This window comes from Microtus ochrogaster, chromosome 15 (genome assembly GCF_000317375.1).
Source record: "Microtus ochrogaster isolate Prairie Vole_2 chromosome 15, MicOch1.0, whole genome shotgun sequence".
In the NCBI taxonomy this organism is placed as follows: Eukaryota; Metazoa; Chordata; class Mammalia; order Rodentia; family Cricetidae; genus Microtus; species Microtus ochrogaster.
In genome coordinates, this window is record NC_022017.1 from 37,881,384 (window position 1) to 37,901,486 (window position 20,103).

The 20,103-nt window shown below is 41.5% G+C and overlaps 1 protein-coding gene across 3 annotated transcripts in view; it reads left to right on the forward strand.

Annotated features, from left to right (window-relative positions):
* The window catches only part of Adcy8 (adenylate cyclase 8), a 208,214-nt gene that overhangs the window by 140,673 nt on the left and 47,438 nt on the right, over positions 1–20,103 (forward strand). For 2 of the 3 annotated variants that reach the window (XM_005354547.2, XM_026782726.1), the window contains 3 exons: positions 10,784–10,884; positions 17,643–17,844; positions 19,878–19,967. In XM_005354547.2, coding sequence (XP_005354604.1) covers positions 10,784–10,884; positions 17,643–17,844; positions 19,878–19,967 — 393 coding nt within the window. The remainder of the gene's footprint in view (positions 1–10,783; positions 10,885–17,642; positions 17,845–19,877; positions 19,968–20,103) is intronic. The other variant, XM_005354548.3, reaches the window with a different exon arrangement.

The following is a 20,103-nucleotide window of genomic DNA, read 5'->3' on the forward strand; positions in this document are numbered from 1 at the left end:
CTGAGGAACCCATATGCCTAGTCCTATTGGAGACTAGGTCAAGAATTTTAAAAATGCCCCAAGATCTACATTTCAAAATAAAATTTCCACAGGTTTGCTCCCAAACTCATAGTCTGGGTGTGATCTAAAGAAAAGCCTCAGGCTGAAAATTTAAAGTGGTATTGGTTGATAGTGCCACCTGGTGGCTAAAAGAAACAATCAAACACCTCCCTGGAAAGAGTTCGGGGTTTTGAGATCCCTATGGCAGCAATAAGCACCCTGATTTCAAAGATGTCTACATATTCTCACTATCAGGAATTCACATTTTAAGTAAAACTGTATCTTTTAGCATTTTAAATACATAGATTATTTAAAATTCCCAACCCCCAGTTTCCCCACTACCCTAGTTCTTAAAAAAGCAAATTTGGATCATAAAAGTACATTCACTAAAAGGAAAAACAGAAATGAAAACATTGAGTGCAGCCTTGCAATTTTATTTGAAATAATAGGCTTGATTCTGTTTAGGCAGCATGAATAAAAGGAATGAAGATTCGGTCATCTCTCCATTATGAGTGAATCACAGAGCTCAAAGCTCCATTGGAATATATAGAAATGTGACTGCTTTGCCATAGTTTATAATAACTGATACGTTTATTAACAGCCTCATGTGCAATGAGGCTATTACACATCTCCTAGTGGTGCACAAGTACTTGCTGAATGAATAAGAAAATGCAGAAAGGATGAGAGAGATGGTTTGGTAGGCAAATGTGAGGATTTGAATTCATATTCCCAGAATCTACAGAAAGCCAAATATGACAACAAGAATCTGTGATTCCAGTGTGCATTAGTACTGGCTTTGTGGGAGCCTAGGCAGTTTGGATGCTCACCTTCCTAGACCTGGAAGAAGGTGGGTAGTCCTTGGACTTCCCACAGGGTAGGGAAGTCCTGATTGCTCTTCGGGCTGACGAGGGAGGGAGACTTGATTGGGGGAGGGGGAGGGAAATGGGAGGTGTTGGCGGGGAGGAGGCAGAAATCTTTAATAAATAAATAAATTTAAAAAAAAAAAGATGAGAAGGGTAGAAAGGGGCATACACAGAAACTTCCAAGCCAAAAGGCTGGTTATGTAGTGGCAAACAGAAAAGGCACCCTGTCTCAAAGAGAAAAGTGAGGACCTACACCCAATATTGCCCGCTGACCTATGTGCACACATAAATGCACACACATCATAGAAACATATAAACACCCACAAAAAGAAAATTCATCCATGATGTATTTCCTGTGGTCTTGGCCAAATCACAATCCATGCTCAACATTTTCTTTATCAGCAAATTCATGAGGACATCTTGAACAGAGCTCTGATGAAAGAGGGAGGGCTCAATTACCAAAAGTCCAATATTTCATAGAGAAAATTGGCCTTTCTTTAGTAAGGTTAACTATATTTCAATGGAACTTACAGATCTTGGGGACCCTCAAGGATTAGGACATCAAAAGAGTGATATAGAAGTTAAACATGTTTATTAAATATGTTTGATAATATTGGGTTTTCCTCACATAAAACAATACGTTTGTACCATAGAGAAGGCTCAGTGGGCAGGGCACTTGCTGTAAAAGGATCCACAGAACCCATGCGAAGCTAAGCGCACAGCTCATTGCTTTAGTGATATGAAAGGCAGAGATAGCTGGGAGTTCTTGGCACAGTGTACAACACAATCCTACCTAAAATAAGGCAGAGGGTGGGGGCTACCACCAAAGTTTGTCTGCTGACACATGTACCATGACAGATGAGTGTTTACACTCAATGCTCAAACATGTGCTTTGAGAAAGAGAGAGAGAGAGAGAGAGAGAGAGAGAGAGAGAGAGAGAGAGAGAGAATAATGTTGATGATGTATTTTTAGTAGCACTATTTCACACTAAGTATGTGAGGAAATAAAGAAAATGAAATCTTTCTTGATCTGTCAGCATCATCCACCGAGGGCTTAAAGGGATGGGCTTATGTGTGCATTGTTATAAACCAGACTATTCTGTACATAAAGGGCCAGGAGCAGTTTTAATGATTCTGTGCTTGAGTCTTTTTCATATTGCTATTTAATTAGACAATAATTTTACAGTAACTGTATGCTGTCTCATCACATGTTTAGACCATTTTCTTACATTTTCAGTCTTTCACTACAGTGAGTTTCCAACTCTGTCTCCATGGCCATTTTCACAGTTAAACACATTCATGCTTGCTCTTTACTTAAGGTGAGATCTTAAAGACACAAATAGAAGATGTGCTTTCAGAGTATTTCATAAACACTATGAAATTTCTTTAAGGATGGGTACCTATACTTCCTTAAAAATATCAATTTGATAAAAAGTGAATAGCATCATTTTATTGATTTTTGTTGTTGTTAGTTGTGATTGGGGTTGAAGGTCTTTCTCCATGCCTTCTGATCTTCATATTTGTTCTTTGGGTAGCGTTTCTTTATTTTAACTCCCTGTCTTTTATTACGACATCCACCTATGTCTTGGAAGTTGTGAGGCTTCATCATCCAGCAAAGAACTTGTCCTTGGTGGAATCACCCATCTTGCTTCTTTCTGTTTTTATAGTTCTTGAAGGAAGATAGTATCTCTCAACTTCTGGCCCTCACTCACTTCTGAAACAAGACTCTCTGAAGGAAATTTAGGATGAAAATGACAGCTACAGATGGATGTTCCCAGCCAGAGAAACCTGAATAAAACCCTTAGAGGTTTGGAGAGTTTAATGGCATGGGCACTTATTTGGAAAGAACTTCCTGAGTATAGTGTTCCATAAGCTATGCACTGCCCTAAAATGGGCCAAGTTCGTTATGTAGAATAAAAATTAGGAAAAAGATAAATACATATTCTGTGATTGGTTAGGCATTTTGACTTTTGATGTTGGCATTTTAGTAGGTTAGGTATTAAAATCAAAGCATATTAATGAAAATGAGATTTCCTTCTTTCTTCCAATTCTGACATCATCTGTTTGATCCCGAAACATCTCCCTCTGAGAAAGCCTCTTTCTGTATCTGTGCCAATTCTCCTCATCCTGGCACATAGTTTACAGACTGCAGAGTTGCTCAATGATCTCGTCTGAAAAACAAGTGCATGCTGGTCAACTGCCCTTACAATTCTGATTGTGCAAGAGGATACCTATTTCAAGACATATTCATGGTGGATTCAGTCTTCCTGAAAATTCAGCTTTATTCCTTTGTCCTTTGGCTGAGTGGGCATAATTAGGAGTGCCTCATGTCGAAAGGTCCCTAAGACAACACTTGAGCCAGTATGAACTTGACAGTTTCTGAGAGGCTGTCAGTGGTCCAAGAAGAAAAAAAATACCTTGATTCAAATTCCCTTTAGAAATAAAATCAGGCACAAAGAGTTGCTTATTATTTTATAGTAGCAGAGACAGTCAGGTTAATAGCCTTCTGTCACTCCAACAGATGTTTTCGTACTCATGCAAAAATATCCTCATTATGTTAAAAAAATATTTAGTCTTTGTTTAAGAAGAAAAGGCATATACCTGGTCACCCAGTAAATGTGACTTGAGCCCAGCACCTGTCAGTACAAGCCAGGAAACAAGACAAAGGGTTTGACCTCACTGACATGTTTATCATCAGCTGCCCATAGGAGTTAGTATAATAAACTAAGAGCCAGCAAGATGACTCAGTGGGTAAAGACAGTTGCTGTGCCAGCTTGGGAACCTGAGTTTGGTCCCCCAGAATGTAATATAAAAGCTGGAAACTTAGTGGAAGCATCTGTAACCCCATTACTCCTTCAGGGACATGTAAGGCAGAGACAGGAGAATCCTCAGAGCTTCTGCTCCAGCTCTAGGAACAGCTAGCCTGGCATACAGAGCTGGGGGAGTAGATGACGTCATACACTGTATATCTGAATAAATTAAGTATTTTTATACCAATCCAAATCTGGGTGATGGTAAACCCTCAGAATAAATTTTACAGTTCCAGAGCTATTTAAAGCAACTAATGAAAATCAGTAGAAGGTTCACTCTTAATATGTCCTGTGTCCTGGAGTACCTGGATTCCTATCTTTATCCACTTAATCAAGCACAGATTTGTCACTCATCAAGAGAGGTATTCCCACCACTGCCTCTGGATCATTGGAGCAGGCACACTGGATGCCTTGGCTTCAGGGATGTGACTGAAGAATGAGAAACATGGGCTGTTTATCTAAGAGCATCCAGCACTTGAGCAGCTCCTAAGGCTGTGTCTCTTCCTATGACAACAAGCCACCCAAGTGTTTTCAGATCTTTCCCACATGAGTTTCTTCACGTTCCTGCAAGAACTGTCTTTCTAACCACCTTTGATGTTATTTCGGGCCAGTCCATCTGGCATAGCTCAGAGCATTTGATCTGTTCACTTCATGCTCTGCTCACCTGGGTTCCACTAGCCGTCATCTTCCTGGCACTGGAGGAAGATGAAAAGTCACAGTTTCTGTTCTCATGGAGTTTACACTCTTTTTCTGTGCTCTTGGGCCAGCCACTGACACTCGCATCCTAACAATGCATGTCAAAGTACCCATGAGTGGTGAGGTTGTTGTGCAGGAGAAATGCAGTGAATGCTTATGTACAGGCATTCTGGGTGCAGCATTACAAGGAAACATTCTCATCCCATCCCTTACCATCACAACAGGCTCTATCATAAGTATTTTATACTTGTCACCTCATGCATTGTTACAACACCTCTAGTGTAGGTGTTAGTTTTACCATTTGACAGGTATAGAAGCCTCAGAGAATTTGAGTACCTTTTCAAAGGCAGCAGATATGAAATTCAAATCTATTTCAATAGGTCTCCTAAGCCCAGACTATCCAGCTCTATAATGGCAAAATCCCACATTTTCAGAGTGCCTGCTTTTCATGTAGCTTAAAGTATTTTTGTGATACAGTCCGTAAAAGATATGATACACAGAAGTGATAATATAGCAATTCATGTCACAAAGACCTTGAAGGAGTGGGACAAAAAGGAGAGTGTAAACTCATAAGCAATTATTTTACCCTCTGTCCATCCACTACACATATGCATATACATGGACAAATGATTTGCCACATGTTGTTGGTAGCATGGAAAACACTGAGAAAGATTGGGTACCACTAGGGCAACTCTATCCCCCTAATTAGTTTTATATGGATACATGTCAATCAAATAAACAAATAAATACACGCATGAAATAGCTTTCCTCCTAGCACAGTGGAAATGGGAATAAGGCTGAGCTATGCACACAGAAGAAAGCAAAGAGGTTAACAGTCAAGAATTTAGTTGTCTAATGAGATGGTTTTGAAAGAGCAGGAAAATAAAATATAGCTCTTAAAAACATTGAAGGCATATGAAGTTAAGTTGAGGAGAGCTTCACATTTAATACACAAAACAGCTATTAGCTCTTGTTCATTTTTATTCAGCGAAAACCATTCTAATTTTCATGACACGAACCAAATTCTTTGCTGAATGCTTTCAAAACATCCATTTAATGTTACTATTTCCTACCACATAAATGTTACTATTTGCCACCCAGGAACATCTTTAGATAATGCTTTGGCTGGAGTAAAATTGATATTTTCTGTGTTCAGAATTTCTCTCAGTTGTCTGTACACTGTATAAAGATAATCAAAATTATGAGGAGAATTAACCAGTTTCAGTAAAGATGTATCAGACACATCAGAACATTTCCCCTTACTATAGACGCTTAGGCTGCTATGACTGAAGTAGATTAAAAAGGTTGGAATCTGACCAAGAACGCTTGGAAAAAGAATGAACTTTCTGGTGGGTTCTGATGCCTGCCTCTCAAACACACATCAGCACACATGTGCACACAAGCAACCATGCACATCTTTTCTTGTAAATAATCAGAAATTTTTGCATCCCTCCATTCGTTGTTTGGATGGCATAGGTTGGAACATGGAGCATCAAGCAAAGGCTCTCAGATGTTGTTGTTTTTTTTTTTTTTTTCACTAAATCAGGCACTTCCTCATCATCCTCATGATGTCATTTCCAAGGTTATTTTGAAGGAATGATTCTCTTGTAACATCTGGCTTCTCTTAGTTCTTTTTGCTGTTCTTGTAAGTCTTAAAAGAGAAGGAGTATTTAGGGCTCCTTTTCCAAGTATGAAGGACAAGTTTCAAAGGAACTCAAAGAAATAAAACTACCCTTATTTAGAAATCAGCTTTGTAGGACTCCCCATCCTCATAACACCTTGTAAAATACTGCCATTTATACCAGCCTCGAGGCGGTCAAATGATTTCAAGGGCCATTTCACTTGTGTATTTTTATTAGATCCATTAGCCATCTCTTGTCTCACAAAATCAGCGGCGTTCGGAGTGAGAAATACCATCTCTGCCTCCAGTGATAGGATGAGGAATGGCAGAATTGGAAAGACTTCATCCCAAAGGTCATTGACCCAATTCCGTTCCTTCATGATAAAGTATTATTGTCTGCAACCAGGGCCTTCTAAACAAAGAACCTGGAAGAGATACCATTCTTTAAGTCTCACTATCGCTTGTGCAATAGTCAGTCCAATATCTGACCAAGGATACTACCACTTACCGTCTTATAGATGGGAAGCAGTGTGCCTTCCTGTTCTACACGTATGACACAGCTCGCCTCGGACACAGGTGACCATGTTTCTTTGTGAGTCATTTAAACATGAAAAGATACACCTTCGCTCTCACATTGGGTTCCTGGAAGAAGTGAGGTGGTACGAGATAGAGCAAATGGTCACTTGTAGAATTGTTGCTACTGATTTTATTGGACTAGAAGTGAGAAAAAGAGAAGATATTATTTAAAAACTTAAATTTTATGACAGAGTGTAGCACACCATGCCCATCTGTGCTCTATGCGCTACCATACAGTTCATGAGCTGGGCAAGGGGCTGGAGATTTAAACACAAAAAGACACACAGACGGAGACATGGTTCATCCTTGAAACAGGAATGCCCCCTTTTATTGTGTCCAGGAGCAGCTTATATAGGGATAGCCACGCCCCAGCCAAACCACCAGAAATCACTTCCCTGCCATCAGGAACTCCCGGGGGTCTCGTGCTCAGTGCTCAGAGCAGCTGCAAGCTGTCTCAGACCAGAGGAAAACAAGTTGTTTACAAGAAATTCAGGATCTGGGGGTTCACAGTCCCCAACAACAGAGTAGATGCGTGTTTTGTCATGGATATTCCATTTGTCCAAATAATATAACCTAAGGACGCTCTAGGCTATCACCATGGAATATGATACACAAACTTAACATTAACAGGGGTCAAATTACTTAATTCTCTTCCACAGAATTAACAGTTTATCTCAACTGAGACTCAATTTAGCAAGCATATTCATTTAGATTAATGAATGCTGTGTGAGAAAATCCCCTTTTTTAAAGCTAGTTTTTCCAAAGATGGAGTGAATTTCAAAAAAAAAAATAGTTTACTTATTCTATAACAAGAAATACCTAGGACTGAGCTAACACTAATTTCTGAGTGATATTATTGAGAAATATTGGTGTTGATAAAAGTTGAACAAAATTAAACATAGCCCACTTCATTGATAAGATTATTATATTGATCACAATGAGGCACAAAGTGCACAGTTTAACTGTGGGGAGCTATCTGCCCCATTCCTTCCCCTGAAAGAACCATCCACAACATGTGAGGGATGTAAAAGCATAATTAACACTTTTATTTGTATTAGAGATGGAGAATCCTGATGAGTAGGATGTTTTCCTTTCTCCTCACTGAGAAATGTTTTTAGGACTGTCTCAAGAACCGAGATAGAGAAGGCAAGAGGCACTGTCTATCACATCTGCAACTACTTTCCCTGACCATCCCTCTGAGGAGGAAGACTCTGGAATAGATTTTTCTTCCATGTGACCACAAAAAATACTTGGATTTCTTAGCTTCCTTAGGATGAATCTAGAACCCATTGACCCTCATGGCTCTGACTAACTCTAGGGTTAACATTTCAGTAGATTCCAGGCCCACATCTCCAGACATGAACAAAATGTGGCACTACTTTCTGATTTGTAGTATCAGACATGTGATACTTCACATGACACGGCTTTGAGCACTTTGTGCACATGAACTCAGCCTGATTTTCCAGCAACCCTTCGGAGCGACTCCTGTCACACCCGTTTGCTAAGTGAGATACACAAAGTCTAGTAGATATGCCCCAAGTTCGGTTGCCAATAAGTGTGAAAGCTAAGGTTCAAAACCAGGTAGTCACACCCTGGTTTACTTCATACTCACAGCTGGAGTATAGAAAGATAAGTGTGGTCACTTGAAGACAGAACTCGGATGAGACGAAGAATGTCTAATTTGGGAAAGCAGGTGCAGATCACAAACCTAATATAGCCAGGCACCCAAGTGTTCAGACCTTCGCAAGTCAAAAAGAAGCTCAGTGAATCAGCGCCCAATCTTGATACTCTAACATCCTGAGCCAATTAGGAATTTGCTTTTCATAAGCCTTCTCTCCTTGTATTTCAAAGTCACAAAGCATTTTATTCTAAAACCCAGTATTCTATGTTTGATTGACATCAATGGCACAGATATTTTTTTTTTCTTTTCACGGCTGTGCAAGGAACTGAAATTCAAACATGAAAGTAACAGGATGCTTTAGCATTGCAAACCTTCTATGTCCCCATTTGGCAGAAAAGAGAAGTGATCTTCAAAGAAACCAGCTTTGCTCATAGAATAATACTGATGGGGCTGGAGACAAAGTCAGTCTTCCTACTTCATTCCGCCAGCTTGGTATTTGAGCAAAATGACAAGCACAAAACTTCCTTCAACTTTAGTTGGGGCCAGTGATGAATGTGCAATTGTTTAAATGTCATCAGTAAGAAACTTTCAGGAAAGAAGTCATAGGGACAGTTTGATGCCTACTGATATCCCTGATATTCTCCAAGTTAGAAAAGGCCCGTGAATGGGAACCCTAGAGAAGAGTGAAAGTCCAGACGTAGGCACTGGATCATTTAAGCAGAGGGTTTTTATAATCTAGAAGTCCCTAACCAGGTTTAAGACAGAAAATCTGCTTCCCTGACAAAGGTGGTTACCTGATGGTAATCAGCAGGCAGACATTTGAGTATATGTGAAAGGAATCAAGAACTAGGAAGGTCTGCCATAACTTCAAGAAACTGGCATGCTGATGACAATGATGATGATGATAGTAACAATGTTGAAATTAAATGATTAAATACACTAAGGATTGTGGGTGATATTTGTGAAATCCCAATATCGAATCTATATAGTCAAATTGGTTACCAGTCAACCAGTAAAAAATTAGATTGTGTGTAATGAGATATCATAGGGAAGTCAGACATTTATCTTTCTTTGAATTATGTTTTATAACTAATTCATTTTGGCCTGAGTGTGTCATGTCACTATGATTGTGTCTGGCCCTGGGCTGCACTATTGAAAATTATTAACAACGTGAATTTTTCAGAAGCTTTATCAGGAGAGAGTGTGGCTTATAGACATTTTTCAGGGTTTCTGGATCCCCTCCAGAAACCAAGCAGATTGTCAGCAGCTGAACAGAAGCCCCGGTGCTTGAGAATGAGAAAGGCATTTCTCTGCAAAAGCAATGGGTGTGCATTCTCTGAGCAGCATGGCCCCTCCCCCGGGTTGCTCACCAGCTACTGGTCATTCCCAAAGCCTGAGCCATGACTCTGAGCCATAAGTTTACTGTCTACAACCTAGACCACAAACAGAAGTCAACAACAGTGTCAAAATCCTGTAATTGCTATTTCAAACTATTAGTCCGATAAAATGGACTGACGCTGTCATCTCATTGACCTGACTTAAACCTTTGTTATCTATTGTGGATGAAGAGCCTAAAGGTTATGAGAGAGACACTGACCAGCCACCTGGGGGAAGTGACCCCAAGGATGACAAAATTGTAGTGGCAGGTTTAGCTGTGTGCCTCCTCCCTCACCCCAAGATAAGAACCCGCATTCTCTGTGATCCACAGCCATGCGTTAGACTCTTCTGTCGCTAAGACAAAGTGAGGGACTTGACTTCACATGATTCTAATGCCTTTCACAGTTTTAAGCCCTCTGTCCCTCTTTCTAAATTATTATTTTTCAGTTTAATGACTCTACAAAAGTTCAGAAAATGAGGAAAGAGTGAGGCAAATACAAATCTCCAACATTTGACCAGCTTTTAAAGGCAACGATGAAATTACTGAGTACTCTGGGTAATCTAATAATGCTACCACCACTTTCCAGGCCTGCCTAGAATGAACAACAGATGGCATGAGCATATTAGCCCATCGGCCTTGCTTTGTCTTCAGTGAGGCAAGAGGCTACATGAGTGGAAGTCCTGTGAGCTGCTTTAAACTCTAGGTTCTGTGACGTTATCCTCAACGGTTCTTATTTAGAAGAAGGTAGAAAGATTCCCTCACAACGCATTTGTCTATGTCCCCTGGCCTCACAATGAATAGAACACCATTCTTAAATACTTTCGTTTTGTTTAGGAGGAAAGTCCACAGGAGATTGAGCTGCAGGGTACATGGCGAGGGCTGTTCTGTTTTGTTAAATGATAAAAACTTTTGGGACAGGAGCTGGATGAACTCATGAGCCCTCACGGGTCCTTTGGCTAGAGAAGGAATATATTGATTCCTGGGATTTCAGAGGAAAATTTGTGGGAGGCCTGGAGATGAAGATTTTAGAAGAGACAGCTTCCTACTGAACATTTTCAAGAAGATATTGCATTGTTGTTTCTTGTTGTTTCCCCTTAACCTCAAACTGATATAACTTATCTCCTCCAAAACCCCAACTCTGCTACAAAGTAATTGATTCTACTTTCTTTCTAAATTGCAGTATTCTCAAATGAGAGATGAAGTTTTCAAGTCAAACTTGGTCTGTGCATTTATCGTTCTTCTGTTCATCACTGCGATTCAAAGTTTGCTTCCTTCTTCCAGGTAAGTAGGAAAGGGTTAAGACGGCAGCTGAATTGCCTCTGAGAGATGATGGGCCCTCACCTGGAACCAGTCAATGACCTTTTCGAATGTTCAGTGTTTAATGGTCCAGGACCAAAACCTACGTGCTCAACAATCCTGGGTCTATTCCGACTGTCTTACTATGCATAATATTCTCTCCACTCTGCCTAGGCAAAAATCTTTCCTAATATTAATTAAGTAGTATCACAAACAGGAATAGTCTGCATCTGTTGTACCATGAGTGCAGAAAGCAATGAATTATAAGAGGCTCAGTCATTTGTCTGTCTGTCCAGATGAGTCATTCATAGTTGTGTCATCACTTCTAGGTCAGCAAATTTGAAAGTCAACTCTACAAACACTTAGACATTGGCCAGTCACTTACAAACACTTTACAAACAAATAAATAAATAAATAACTCAGGAAAATCTCTGTAACAAACTCCCTATGTAGCTACTCTCAATGTTGTCTTTATAAAGAGAAGAGACTTGAGTCTCAGAGTGCTGAGATAGGTTTCCCATTTGAAGCGTTACAGCCTTAATTCAAACACAGCAGCAGATCTAGTTCCGGAACTAGGGTTCCTAACAAAGTCTTATACAAGACAAGCCTTGTGATGCTGATCTCTTTTGTCTGCTCAGTGGATTTGAGAGACATCTAGAAAATGGGGAAAGCACATTTTAGGTGTGCCTGTGAGAGGGTTTCCTGAGGTGACTGACGTGTGACATGGTGGACTGAACTAAGGAGACCCGCTCTGAATGTAGCAACACCTTTGAACATGAACTTGAACTTTTCAGGGTATCTCAGGCTAACTTCTATCCAGAACTGCACTGTTGATTCCTATTGTTCTGAGCCATTCATTGACTGAGCAGCTAATGGTTCCCTGGTTTTCCACCCCCCAAAAACAGCCACTCAAGACAATCTAATACGTGCCCTATTATAATTATATGTTTTATTCTTTATGGTCTTCTGGAGACAAATGAGAGATAAACAAGACTGGAACAATTTGTTACTTTAAAAAAAATCCTTCAATCATTGTTAAAGTCATATCAGAAGACACCAGGGGTCACAAGAACGGGTTATGTTGTTGTAAGATGGGGGCAGGCGGGTTAGCCTTAGAATGCCTATTAAGACATTCAATAAAAGCCTAGAAAATTCATACTGCTTTTGCAAAAGACTCAAGGTCGACTTGCAGCATCTATATCAGGCAACTCATAACCACCTGTGACTCTAGCTCCTAGGGTTCTAACACTAAAATTCTTCTGAACTCCAAGGGTACCTGCACTCATGTGCATATATCTACACACTAACACACATATATATTCACATAATTAAAAACAAAATAGATATTTAAAGATATTTTCAACAATGGGAGTAAAAGTGTCCACTTCTCAGGAATGCCACAAGTAAATCGATCTTGTCCATTTGGGGCAGTTCTGGCTTTTTTCTCCTTCCCAAGTCACAAGTTACGTGCCTGATGAGCAAGCTAGGAATACCAACCTCTTGGAGTTTCTCCAAGATCAAATGTGAGATTGCACTCACAGGCTCTTTGCAGATTTTGAAGTTTCATACAAATGTCATCTTTGGGTATGTTCTGAACTTCTGAATCCTATTGAACCACAGCTGCTGTGGGCTGGTCACACCTCTCAACTGATCTCTGGCTCTCCAGCAAATGTCAGTTGTACTACCACCGCAATCTGTATTTTAAACACAGACTTCAGAGGGTAACTAGAACCCTATGCCTAGAGAGGACTCAGATAGAGCTGTTTGAAAAACCCCTTGTCATTCTTTTGGAGTCTTGACTTCAGAAATGAAAGGTTTCCTTTTCTCATGTGCAGCATCAAGGCAAAAAAGCAAAGGCAGAAACCCTGGATGTCTGGATGGATCTATAATTAGATGAAATCTGCAATCGGATGCGATAATGTTTATGTGTGCAGAAATAAATGAGCACCGAGGGGATGAAAAAAAAAACTTTCAGAGGAATTTTCCATGTAGCACCAGCACCCAGCAGTAAAAGCCTGTCTGATACTCAGAACTCTTCTCACATACCTTTAAATACCTTTAATTTCCTGAACTTCATCAGCAAAAGAAAGAGGATCTTTTATTTTAGGATGAACAGGTTACTCTATTCCCTCAAAGGCTTCTTTAAAATGTAAGGCTAAAAATTCTAGTTTTGTAGTATTTTTTTATTTTTTTTTTCAAGACAGGGTTTCTCTGTGGTTTTGGAGCCTGTCCTGGAACTAGCTCTTGTAGACCAGGCTGGTCTCGAACTCACAGAGATCCGCCTGCCTCTGCCTCCCGAGTGCTGGGATTAAAGGCGTGTGCCACCACCGCCCGGCCTGTAGTATTTTTTTTTAATGATGCTAAGAGGAGTTAGCTAGCTTCTCCAAGTCTAATAGACATAGGGTCCTGTTGGAACTACAAGTTCAAACAAGGAAGGCTTTTGTCTTATCCCTGGGTTACTCTACCCACCCTTTACATCATTTTCCCTTTCCCAGTAAATCACAGAGAGTGTCAGTTAGGACTGTGACACATTTAGGTGGTGTTCTGTGAAAACCCTTCTCCGTAATCTTCATTGTAACCACATGACCTCCTGATCCTGAAAACATTACATAAAAGTCCGAGAGTGACATGTACCCACAGAAAACTGGTTCTTATAGATTCCCAGACAAATGACTATGCAAACCTGTGGCAACAGCTTGGATTGACTAAGCCAAGAAACCACATGACCTCCATCTTTGTTCCCTTGACTCTTCACCTGGCCTCAGAGCTGTCTTCAAACTCCAACATGAGATCTTTGCCTGATGTTGGGAAATACCAGTGTAAGACACAACCACCAGTAAGACATGTAAGACATGCTCCACTACATTCCTCAAAGAAACAGAAGTAGTAGCAGATGTCAGCCTACAGCTCAGGGCTAGAAAACCCAGACTACAAAGCCAAGCGCCATGTTTTTCTGTCCCTGTATATACCCTGAAGTGGTGGCCACTTAAGGCTTTGCAGATCTCCAGGGCATCTTTCAAACTTGCTCTTCCTGGTTCTCATCTGCCTCACGCTTGGACACACACCATGCTTAATCACAGTGGCTGCTTCACATCATGGAGACACGCCAGCTGAGCAGTTGGCTTCGACTTTTGCAGAGCTGCCTAACGAAGTGATCCACCTGTGTCCCTAATGCAGCTTCACTGGGAGCCAGCAAGTAACACAGCCTTCTCTGGGGGGGGGGGGTGTTTCTTCATCCCATTAGTGGGGGGAGACCCATTTGCCTAGAGCTCTCAAGGAACGTGCTGCTGCACAATCCTATCTAGGAGTCCCTCAGAAATACCTTGTGGAGGTGATCCATAAAACCAAAAGTGCCATTTTTAAAATTGTAAAAATAATAGCTAAGGCTACGGGACTATCATTTTCTAGCCTTCTCATTACTTAACTATGTAAAAGTGTAGAAGCCAAAAAAAAAAAAAATTCTGCAGAGACTTTTGGATACTCCTCTTTGGTGATCAGGATGTTGAAATAGTGGATGCTAAGAAAGTAGAATTGCCCCCAGGAATCTTATGCTGGAAGAGAGGCAGCATAGAGCCTGGGCCACAGAGGAAGCTTCCCTCACCTCCTTACTGGAGAGAGAATGCCGGCCAGGTTCAGTACACTTAACTCTGACCCTCACTTAAACCTCAACCTTATTTTAAGATTCAGAAGACAGGCTTGGGCAAGGAGCAAGAGGCACACAATCTTCTCTCCAGTGCAGCCATGTTGAATAAACATTCTTTTTCTGCCCTTCATTGTTGATGTAGCTGTTTTCATTGGCTTATGAGGAAAGATGGCTTATTAGAACAGAGGCTACGATCCCAAGCCCAGGAACAAAAGAAGCTGACGTTGGGTTACTCTTTATTTTTTTCCTCCCCTCCCCCATGCCAGGAGTGGCTCCAGTGTATCTGACCACATTTCTTCAAGTCCTTTTGATTTTTTCATATCTTCAAGCCCAGTAGCTTCTGTACACATTCCTCTTCAACCTTACTAGTCTCTGCTGTGCACATTCTCCTCAGATAATACCCTCACTGCTAGATCTACAACCATGTCCTGTTCACACCAGGCCCAGAAGTACACAATGATCCCTATAACTGCCCCTACAGTACCTAATTGTGTCCAACATATTTGCAAGCAAATATCACCTATTTGACCTTCCCCTAATCACTTCGTCTGCTAAGTATACCCAGTTAAGATGATAAAAAATATTCCTGACATCCTTATTTCCAAGAAGGCCCCCTGCACACCCACATAACAGTAACTAGATTGTCCCCACAGCTTTCTCTGAAGCTGAAGTTCCCTGTATTCCTCCATTGCTGAGCCCAGTTTCAACTATCCAAATCTTCTTCTAAATGATTTTTCAGTTGTCTTTCAAATATCTGGCTAAGACCTTCCCTGGCTTGAATTCTTGAGCCTAGCAGGGAAAGCTCCCTAACACACAGCAACTTCTGTCCACCTTTACAGCTTTCCAACTTGAGTTGTGTGCTGGCTGGTTGCACACCAACTTGGCACAGGCTAGACTCATTTGAGAGATGGGAACCATATTGGAGAAAATACCTTCAGAATACCTGGCTGTAAGCAAGTCTGTAGAACATTTTTTCTTAATTAGTGCTTGATGGGCAAGGGCCTGGCCCATTGTGCATGGTGCCACCTGTGGGCTAGTGGTCCTCGGTTCTATAAGAAAGCAGGCAGAACAAGGCAGGGGAAGCAATGCAGTAGGCAGCATTGCTCCATGACCTCTGCATCATCTCCTGCCTCCAGGTTCTGTCCTGTTTGAATTCATGCTCTGACTTCTTTTAGTGATGAACTATGATGTGGAAATAGAAGTCAAATAAACCCTTTTTCCCCAACTTGCTTTTGGTCATGGTGTTTCAACACAGCAATAGTAACATTAACTAAGACAGGTTGTTAGCAAACTCCAAGCACACTGGCAATGCTAGCTCTTCTACTGCCTTAATTATGTTCTCCCTTATTCTTACATTACAAAAAAAAATCTTTTAATTCTGCAAAGTCAACCCCAAGTATCTTATCCTTCTTGGAGCCTCCCTGGGTTCCTATTCTTGCCTTCCAAATGATAGCTCTTTATGACTTGTTATGGATCACTACATAATAATATTTTGTCATTTGCATAGCCATATTCTCCTCTAGGTTAGGATCCCCTAGATGATATGGAAGATACGGTTCTGGTTCTGGTATCTTGCATGAGAAGAAAATTTATTTAACAAATATATAGCATTATAAACCAGAGAAGCAAAAATAATTACTGGAAACATGTGCATATCTTTCTTTAAATGTATTAGGAATAGAATTACATAGCATTGAGGAATTTAAATTCCAACTTCAACATTTATCAGCTGAATTACCCATGAAAAACTACCTTCCTGTGAGCTTTAAACACTCATCTAGGGGTCTTAATGTCTCTTGGTTTCTTTTGAGGAATGGAGATTAGGTATCATATAAAAGGGCTCCACAGTGCTGGCACATAGAGCTCAATCATTATTCTGGCAGAAGGACAGCAAGAGAGAGTGTTAGTGGATGCAGTTGTCTAAAGAACTAGCATATGGAAGCTCTTGAAACAGATCACTGTAGTAGATGACAGTCTCGCCTCATCTACAAAGGCACCCTTTAATAATGGGCAACAGTGTGCTGGCTGAGACTAAAGAAAACAAGAGATACTAGTGTATATCACAAATAGTCACAAAACAGAGGACAAGGGATCAAGTCCCAGTGAGAGGAGTAAATTTAGTGATAAATTGATTGATAGAGATAGAAAGCGATCAGAGACACCTCCAAAGACAGAATATTACTAATAGATTCCTACATTGATAGAGACACCCTACAGGTTTTCAATAGATAGAGGCTTCTGTGGGACAAAGAGACCTTAAAGCCAGGGTTGTAATCTCAGAAGGAATGTTGATGACTTAGGAATGAATACTTACTCTTGCCCTAAACTATACTTCTTACCTAGAGAGGCAATGGCTTGTAATATATTCCATGAAAACCATAATAATCATTAATCCAACTGAATACTGAGCTGATTTATGAGTAGGAGAGGAGGTGGAGAGAGAACGAGTCATAAAACCTTCCATGAAGGGGAAAAGGATGTGATGGGTTTTCTCCCACAGCCCATTGATGAAATACTATGTATGGTGTAGATGCCATATAAATTAGGCTGAGGCTCCGTGGGTAAAGTAACAGTCATTCAAGTGTGACTGAGGACTTCAGTTCAGTTCTCCTGGTAAATGCCAGGTAGGAGTGTCAGTTCACTGTAATTCTAGCCCCCAGGAAGCAGACACAGAGACTGGTCATTCTCAGAGCAACATGGCTACCTAGAATAGGAGAATAGGCAGGTATTGGTTCTAGTGATTTTTCAACACATGTGTAGAAAGTTACCAAGGAACCCATCTGATGCCACCCTCTGCCTTCCATGTATCCACATACAAACACATATCACACATTTGCCCCTACATGCATGTGAATGTTCATACAAAGTTCATGCACACACATGCATTCATGCCCCCTCCCCCCAAAAAGAAGAGAGACAGAGAGGGAGAGAGAAAGAGAAATGAAAGACAAAGGGAGAAAGCCAACTATCTCCTATTCCTTCCAGAGGAACTAACTGCACACAGGGTGGGGAAGGAAGAACATGAACAAGGTTGTTAGGGCTGTTTGGTGGGGATGAGCTGACCTGTGCCCACATGACCCACATTCTGTGTTTCCTGCAGGCTGATGCCGATGACCATCCAGTTCTCCATTCTGATCATGCTGCACTCTGCCCTGGTCCTCATCACCACAGCAGAGGACTATAAGTGTCTGCCCCTCGTCCTCCGCAAAACCTGCTGTTGGATTAATGAAACGTATCTGGCCCGGAACGTCATCATCTTCGCTTCCATCCTGATTAATTTCCTGGGAGCAGTCCTAAATATCGTAAGCATCCTCCAAGCCCTTCAGCCCTGTGGTATCTAATGTAGAGTCAGGAACTAAGAGCCTATGGAACCAGCAGCTTCTTGTATTGCCCTTCCATGGTACCTTATATTGGTGCGCCAGTTCAGTCCCAAGCTCGGGGATGAAGGACAAGATAATGGCCCCTGTAGAAGTGTGTATTTTACTGTGGGAAAGTTATCTTTAACCCACCAGGGGAGCTTAGTTGTCCCAAAGGTCCTTCACTGGCCTTCAGATTCTATACTGTCAGCAGCCAATAAATTATAATGGTAAATAAAAGTTGTGATTTATTTATTAAGTAGCAGGACCTACCTGCTATGTGCCATGCACTGAAGGAAGACCATCACACATTTTTCTTACTTAAGCCCCACATAAACCCTATGAGGTAAGTCTCATTTATCCCCACTTTATGGCTGAGGCAACTGAGGCTCAGAGATATGAAATAACTTACTAATAAGGTCTGTCTGACTCCATGACCCGTGCTCAACCTGATGTGCTAAAATGCATCTCTGGGAAGAGGGCAAGACGGGGGAATGAAAATCAAAATAGCTGTCACTTATTGAGTACCTACTATGTGCAACAGACGGGTATTATTCTCCACGTTTGATGGATGAGGAAACTGCATTTCGCTTTAGAAAAGTTGAGTACCTTGTCTATGCCTTGCTGAGGACTCATATTTGATGCGGCACATAGAACTCAGAGGAACCCACAACCACCACAATATTCATGGATGCTTTTAATCTGATGATTCACGTTTCAGTGGTTTTGTTTTCGCTATAGAGTCAGACCATGAAGACAACAGGTATTTCTGTATATATACAAGTCTGTGTTGTCTATGGCCCAGGCTAGATTAGAGGTGCTTGATCTAACTCTGGTCTTGACCTTGGCATGTGGAGTCAGTCTGCTCGAGGCATCGTCTGCGGATAAAAGTATCACTGTGCCCTTTGGGCCATGTGATAATGGACTTGAGCTTTCACTGACACAAGCTTCAGACTCTCCCTGTTGTTGTTCGGCATCTGAAGTGGGGGCTTAGATTGCCTCTTGTTTGCTGTATAAGCTCTGTTGCTGACCTTGCTGTAAAAGACTCGAACAAAATGAAGGAAAAGCCATCGTCTATCGTTGTGCTCATCCACTGAATGTTGTATAGAGCAAGGCATTTGAAATGGATGGATATGGAGTTTCAGATTTACATGAAGTGAACTGGTACCTAGCATCGCGATTCTTGATGAAGTAGATTTAGAGGGGTGCAGGATTTCGAAAAGACTCCAAAAAGCTGTAAGTGGAGAACACTACATCACTCGTGTGGCAGGAAGCTAGGAGGCTTTGGAGTCAGATAGACCTGTGTTTGATTCTCAGCTCTCTCTGTCACCGGCGTGGTGGCCCTAGACAAGTTACTTTACCTCTCAGAGTTTCAAATGTCTCGGTTGTAAACTGGGGATAAAGAGAGCAGTTACCTCACAAGATGACTGTGGGGCTTTTTGAACTAAGTGTCTGGCACAGAGGAGGTTTTCACCCAATGCATGTGACCCTGGAATGCCAAAAAGCCTTCAGTGGTAACACCAGCCCTAGGAGATGCCCATCACTCCAATGTTAAGAGTCTTTCTAGAAAGCGTGTCCCCTTCGGATCCTTTAAATTCTCCCAGCTTTGTATCTGGAGACAGGCTATCAGTTCACTTCAGACCTCTTCCCCCGTTCTCTAGCTCTCTTCTGTGCCCTACAAACAAACACACTCCAGTGTCCCAAAGCGACAGGGCAAACAGAGCCATCTTAACCCAGTTTCGTGACTGGCTTACAGAAGCCTTTTTCTGAGCCGGTGCTTATTTGTTTAAATAAAAGAGGTGAAAGGCATGGCTGCCTCCCTCCTGGCAGGCAAGCCCCTCTAGGCCCTCCTACCCTGGCTTTGGCTGAAAGCCAGCAGCGCTAGCACACTGTCCCCCTCCCAACACCCGCACTGACTGTTGTTCCTGTGTCTTTTTGTTTTTTGTTGCTGTTCTTTTATTTATTTTTTTAATCCGCAGCTGTGGTGTGATTTTGACAAGTCGATACCCTTGAAGAACCTGACTTTCAATTCCTCAGCTGTGTTTACAGATATCTGCTCCTACCCAGAGGTATTTATTTGCAAGTTCCCAGTGGTGACAGGTGGACATGAACACCTCCACCAGCGCAGGGGCACAGGACTGGCCAAAGGGTCTTAGCGGCTGCTCCAGAACCCGTGTTCCTTCTGCCTATTCCTTCTTCCTTCCT